Below are 7,271 nucleotides of genomic sequence, written 5' to 3'. Positions count from 1 at the left end.
TCTTTGGGGAACCAGGAGGTGAGTTATGTGCAGCAGTATTTTATGCCTATAATGGCTTTTCTTTAAAAGTTGTATTTATTTAGCAAGTCCAGTTCAGTTTCTGGTCAATGCTAACCCCGAGGATGTTAATAGTGGGGAGTACAGTGATGGTAACATCATTGAATGTTAAGGATTGGTGATTAGATTGTCTCTTATTGGTGACGGTTATTGAATGGCATTTGGGTGATGAGAATGTTAGGACATTACCCTGAGGAACTCCTGCAGAGATGTTCTGGAGCTGAGATGACTGACCTGTGACAACTACAACATTTTCCTAGGTCCCAGGTATGATTGTAACCAGGGGAGAGTTAACCCCGATTCCCTTTGGCACCAGGTTTGCTGGGGCTCCTTGAAGCCACACCAAGTAAATTGTGGACTTGATATTAAAGGTACTCTGTCTCACCTCACCTCTGGAATCCACTTCATCTTGGCATTACAGTTTTTCAGTCTTTTCCATTCTGTAATTTATCTTTTAAACAAAATACTCTCTGTCTCTCTTATGTCTAAGTGGACCTCCTTGCAGAGTCACAGCAGTGTGTCCCATCCAGTTACAGTAACTCATAAAAACTGTTTTGGCAACAAACTGAGCTCTGAAAAAGTATTAAGCTAGACTCAAAACACTAACTCTCCCTCCAGATACGGCCAGACCTGTTGAGTTTCTCCAGCATTCTTTGTGTTTGCTGTAAGTAATGACTCCATTCTGTTGTTTCTGATTTTTTTTATTAAATCTGAGAATATGTGATTGGGATCAGACAGGGGTCTTTCATAGTTCACCTTTGGTGCATATGACGTCAAACCACAGACATTTCAAAACAACTTTTTTTCTGTTGCAGTTTCACATTTTCCAAACGCAAAATGCCTAATTGCTCCTGGGAGCCTCACGTCAGGTATAATTGTCTCACCCATTTCATGTGGAGTAGTGAATCTTATCGAAATGCATGGTGCACCAAGAGGTCTGCTCTTTGCCATTTATTATCCCATCCTTGCAGCTATTGGGATGCCAGGTACTTAAATTTCTTGTATGTTTTGAAAGTCATTCTGATTTTAGCTGCCATAAAATAATATTGTTGTGATCACTAGTCCGTTTTGTGCATCTTCTTCCCTTTTAGCATTATAATGTCCTTCTTGGAAACACGTTTTCTTGGAACACATTAGTATATCTCTTGAGCTATAATTCTATCTTTTGATTTTATCATTGCTTTGACTATACTATAATTTCTCTCTTTCAACTGAATATTTTCTTGACTTGCACATAATAGTTTGCCCCCACAATAGCATTTCCTTTAAAATATCATCTAATGTACTATTTCTACGGGTGAATCATCAGTCTCCTGTTTGAGTTTGCAAATTTTTTTGTGTTAATGTGTCAGGCCTTCCTTTTAAGTGTTTCCTTTATCATTCTTGGCAATGTGACTGTAGGTGGTCTTCCAGCATTTGAGCCACCAATTTTAGTGAATGATAACCACCAGCTACAAAAGAATGTTGTGCATTTGTCTCACCTGTAATGTAGTGAGACCATGCTGTCCTGTTTTTTTTTGAAGAGAGTTTGCCATGAAAAAGTCACAAACAGTTTGTGAAGCTTTGGGTTTTTGTTTAATAAAGTTGAAACAATGGAAACAGCCTGAATGGGTGTGGCCAGCTCTCATGGACCAGGATTTCTAGGTTTTTTTTTACATTTATGCAGCAGAAACTTTTGGGATTTGAAAAATGATGAAGCTCCAGTGAATGTCTCCACAATATTATTCACTTTGAACCTTCTCTTGATGTTTGCTCCGCCTGCATTGGTGAACTGCATATAAAAATCTGTGTTGGAATTTGACTTTTTGCTAACAGGTGTGTTTATGGGATGCTACTTTATTAGAACAGTTTGTTTCGATTACTTCATCTATTATTCAATTAAGTTTTCCAATAGGTTTTAAATTATTATGAACACCTTTCCTTTGTTTGTATTTTAACTTCTGAGTTTAAATAAATTGTGTTTTGGTTAATGTCAGTAGTTCGACCAATCGCATCACATCTGTAACGAGACACTACACATCTACGTTTGAAATAAGAAAGCGTTAGCGTCGAGGCCACCTTCTGTAAATATTTTGAGTGGATCTGGTCTGGTCCTTAATGGTGGTCAGACCAGCAAGTTATCCAGTACAATGGTGAGCAACTTGATGCAAAAAAAAACTTAATTGTTTGTTAAGTGTGTTTTTAAATAGTGTTTTAAAGGAAGACAGACTGTAGGAAAAAGATTGATCTTATACAGCTCCCAATAGTTGACATCCAGTCAGCTAAACACACTCTGACCAGCGGTGATAGGGAAGGCATGTCAGATATTCACAGGAGAAACTCTCAAAGACGATTCTCAGGGCAACTGAGAGAGGCAATAAATGCTGGTCCAGCCAGTGAAGATGGCTACATTCCCTGAAGGAATAGATAAAGTATGGTAAAATGTAAGTGTTTCTGACGCACAAGTTGATTTTATAACATAACATAAACTATGTACCTGTGGAGAGCTTTAAGTGGGTCATCTCTTGAGCCTGTTATATCGAGAAACCTAACCCAAAAAGGGCCTTGTGACAGTGTAGTCGGGTCTCTATCACTGTGCCATGAGGTTTGAGTTTGAGAAATAACTGTACATGCACTGATGGTACAAAAATAATTGCATGTTCTGTTCCTGTCATGCAGGGAAGTTCACTTGACATGCAAAATTGCTAAACTGTAAGCAATACATTCTATGGTGTAAAGATGAGCACTCTGGTCTCTGAATCCAGTCATTTTGATTCAACTTATGGTGGAACCCCAGTTCTGCCGAAGGTGAGGACTGAGGCAAAGGACCATTGACGAGCTGTGGTTGGACTCCCAAACAGTGTTCCAAAGTTTGGGTCAGATGTTGAAGTCCCATCTCCATTGTAGTTATTTCACAATCTATCCCAACAGTTTGATTTGAAATGATTATGAAGGGAAAGATCTTGACACCAGCATGGACTGAAGATGGTAAGTATCCACATGTAATGTTTCACTCTGAAATGTAAGCTAAAAATGCAGTGAATACTTGATTCTGGTGTGCAACTTCATTATCTGGATCGCAGGAGTGTAACCATAGAAGCATAGATCAATATAGTGTAGAAGAGGCTCATCAAGTCTGCAACAACAAAAATTACTCGAAATCTACACTAGTCCCACTTTCAAACCCAGAGCCTTGAACGTTATGCCATCTCAAGTGCTCATCCACATCCTTTGTTTGAATGGTGTCAGGTTTTCCATCTTCACTACACACCCAGACGGTATATTCCAGACCTCACCGCCTCTCTGTAAAAAGGAATGGTCCTCAGAAACCTCTCTAAACCTCCTGCCTTTTGTGACAGGTTTACATACTGGATGAGACTGGAAAGGTATTGAATGTAATGATTGGATTTGTTATTGGTTTGCTACAATCAAGGGGTAACTATCTCAATGTTATATTTCTTACTCTACCTAATATAACATGCATGATGTGAAGTCGCAGTATTCAGGGGTTTAAAATTTCTTGCCTGAATGTAACAAATGACTGCAGCGAAATAGTATTTTGTAACAAATTGTTAACAAAAAGTGTGTGCATGTGGTGAAATGTAAGGCATCTGGATTCTTTCTTCATGAGTTTTTTTCTTTCTTCATATACAAAATGCGAGGTTTCCATTCTCAGTCTCTAACTCCGCTCGTGGTTCACTGTCAGCTTGATCTTCAAAATGACCTGTGACTGATGGTTGCTCAGTGAACATGCAGAGGTCATACTGAGGCAATGCTCCGAATTGGTCCTTTTCTCAATCCTTTTTTATGGAGCTATAGTTAAGTGGTATCTTACCTATATGTGTTTAAATGTTGTTTCAAAATGCATGATTGATGAAGGAAATACCTTATCCTGATTCTCCTGTGTAGCTCCAGTGGGAGTGCTGGTGCATGGTATGTCTTTATCTGAATAAGTTAAAGCTAAAGTTACCATTTTCTGACTAGACCATAAGGCTGCACTCTCATTAGGCACAAACTTTATAGGGCAGTCAAGTCTAATCGTTCTGCTCACACTTTATCTCTATTCCATTTCATTCATCCTCTGGATTCACCTTTTTTTCACATTGCAGCTAACGTGGCAGTGGTTGTGATACTATACAGAGGAAGGTGTGGTCTCTCCAGATGCATCACTTCTTACCTTGCATTCATGGCGGTGACAGACCTGTTGGTCATTATTACAGCTGTAATATTGAACCGTATTGTTGGAATTTACTTCCCATTCAGCGTCCTGTATGTCACTCCAGTCTCTAGTGTCAATTTTGTGCTAATGTCTGGAAGCAAGGATTGTTCTGTCTGGGCAACTGTCATATTCACTATTGATCGATTTGTAGCTATTTCTTGCCCAAAATTGAAGACAAGATATTGCACAGAGAAAGTAGCAGCTGTGGTTATAGGGGCAGTTTGTGGAATGAGCTGTATCAAAAATACATTCTGGTATTTCATTTACGAACCATTGTATACAATTGGTAATGTACCATGGTATTGCAAAATTAAGTCCATATTTTACACCTTGCCTTCATGGGCTGCATATCATTGGATTAATTTCATTTCAACCCCTTGCCTCCCATTTGTTTTGATCTTACTGCTCAATGCTGTGACTGTCAAACAAATTCTAAAGGCCATTCAAACTCGCAAAAGACTCCATGTTGGAAAACAAGTGGAAAATCTGAATGACACGGAGGTGAGGAACCGGAGAAAGTCCATCATCCTGCTCTTCTGTATCTCGGGCAGTTTCCTCCTGTTATGGCTGCTGTATGTGTTAACATTTCTCTACGTCAGAATTTCAAACATGAGTTATTTCTCAGGTTCCAATTACAACAAATCCAAATACAACCTGGAAGAAAGTGGGTACATGCTTCAGATTTTAAGTTCATGCATAAACCCATTTATTTATGCAGGGACCCAGAGTAAGTTCAGAAATGAGTTAAGGAATGGCATTAAATTTTCTGTCAATTTCATTGTGAAGATTTTTAAATTTAACATATAATAAACATTTCAAGCATTACACTTCATCCCATAATCTCCTATAAACTGGTGCTATAAAGAGACTGTTATGGACAAGGGGTCCCGATTTACATATGTCCGAATTGAGAAGGCTCGTTCTAACAAACACAATCTCATTCAGGGTTATTATTTTAAGGACCCAACCCTTACACTCAGCTCCTTTATATTGTCCTGCATTGGTGTTTTGATTTGCAAACTCTGACTCGGCCTGTACTAGTGATGTCACGGAAAGTGAATGCCGTAGTGGCATTATCGCTGGACTGTTAATCCAGAAACCCGGACAGTGTTCTGGCGCACCAGATTCGCATTCTGATAATAAACGGGCAATAAATGCTGGCCTGGCTAGTGACGCCCCATCCCATGAATAAGGGGGAAAAAATTACTGGCTGGGAATGTAGCAACTCACTGTAGTGATCAGAGATAATATCAGTAAATAATGAAGAAACTGAGTTCCGAAGAAGACATATACCGGAGTCGAAACGTTTCTCTCTCTCTTCACACATGTTGCTGGACCCGTTGCGTTTCTCCATTTTTGTTTCAAATCTCCAGCATCCACGTGTTTTGCTTTTATCCCTGGAAAATGTGTCTCATTAATCCCTCTTCCAGATGGAAACCTGTCGGGGTTATCTCATTTGGCATATATGTGACAGCAATGTCTCTGACTCTTAACTACACTTTGAAATGGTCGATCAAGCTCAAACACTATGGTGTACAGTCAGGAGGGTCAGACAGCAGATGTTCGTCTTGTCCACGACAGCCACATACATCCCTGGAAAAATTAAAAACAGCATAAGACCATGAGACCACAATAAATAAGAACAGGATTATGCACAGATCTCTTCATCCACCGCTGATGTTACATATCTGTCTTTTAAACACACACACGCACAATCCTCTCTCTCTTTGTGTTTACAGTGGGGAAAGACATGAAAACTTGGGAACTTGCTCAAGTTAGTAGTGATACCTTGGGGACAGTCCATATCACTGTAGAGGAAGTGTTGGATGTATTAAAATATATAAAAGTGGATAAATCTCCTGGTCCTGACCAGATATATCCAAGAACACTGCAGCAGCTGAGAGAAGAAATTGCACGAGCCCTGGCTGATATTTTTGCAACATCGTTAACCACGAGTGAGGTACAGTAAGACTGGAGGGTAGTGAATATTGTGCCATTATTCAAGAAGGGCTGCAAAGAAAAGCTTGAGAACCATTGACCAGTAGGCTTAACATCTACAGGGTAACTGACTTGAGAAGATTCTGAGATAAGATATGCATGCATTTGGAAAGACAGAGTTTGATGAAGAATAGTTAGCATGGCTTGACAGTGGGAGATCATGCCTCACAAATTTGGTTCAATACTTTGCTGAAGTGACCAGGAAAGTTGTCAACATCAGGACAATAGATGTAGTCTATATGGATTTCAGTAAGGCCTTTGATAAGGTTCCACATGGTAGGCTGTTCTGGAAGGTTAGATCAAATGATAGAGAGAGCAATCAAATTGGATACAAAATTGGGTTGATGTGGGTAATAGTGGAAGGATGCTTGTCAGACTGGAAACCTGTGAGTGCCTCAGGAGTTGGTGCTGGACTCATTTACTGTTGTTACCTACATCAATGTTTTGGACGGAAATGTACAAAGTATGATTAATAAGTTTGTTGATGATACTAAAATAGGCGTTATCGTGGACAGTGAGGAAGGTTATCAGAAATTGCAGTGGTACCTTGATCAGTTGGGGAGGTGGGCTCAGAGATGGCAAATTGAGTTTTATATAGATAATTATGAGGTCTTGTATTTTGGAAAGTCAAATCAAGGTAGGAGTTTCACGGTGAATGGTAGGGTCTTAAGGAGTGCATTGGCTCAGAGGGACCTTGGAGTTCAGGTTCACAGTTGTTGAAAGTGGAGTCACAGGTAGACAGGGCAGTGAAGAAAGCTTTTGGCACACTGGCCTTCATCAGTTAGGGCACTGAGCTAAAAGTTGGGAAGCAATGTCACACCTGTATCAGTGTTTACTGTGGAGGAGAACGTGGAAGATATAGAATGTGGGGATAGATGGTGACATCTTGAAAAATATCCATATTATAAAGGAGGAGGTGCTGGGCATCTTGAAATGCATAAAAGTGGACAAATCTCCAGGATCTGATCAGGTGTACCTTAGAACTCTGTGGGAAGCTAGGAAAGTGCTTGCTTGGCCC

General features: G+C 39.8%; 1 protein-coding gene across 1 annotated transcript; it reads left to right on the top strand.

The window, feature by feature from the left end:
- The first annotated feature begins 973 nt into the window (after positions 1 to 973).
- Positions 974 to 5,062, top strand: LOC148137344 (putative G protein-coupled receptor 139). The gene is made up of 2 exons (XM_087982871.1): positions 974 to 1,043; positions 4,146 to 5,062. Exons 1-2 carry the CDS (start codon positions 974 to 976, stop codon positions 5,060 to 5,062), a joined length of 987 nt encoding a protein of 328 aa, XP_087838997.1.
- Positions 5,063 to 7,271: the final 2,209 nt, after the last annotated feature.

This window comes from Chiloscyllium plagiosum, unplaced genomic scaffold (assembly GCF_037043375.1).
Source record: "Chiloscyllium plagiosum isolate Xiang-an unplaced genomic scaffold, Cpla_swu_hap1 HiC_scaffold_44, whole genome shotgun sequence".
NCBI classification, from domain to species: domain Eukaryota; kingdom Metazoa; phylum Chordata; class Chondrichthyes; order Orectolobiformes; family Hemiscylliidae; genus Chiloscyllium; species Chiloscyllium plagiosum.
Note: the sequence above shows the minus strand (reverse complement) of the source record. Positions and strands in the feature narration are given on the sequence as shown.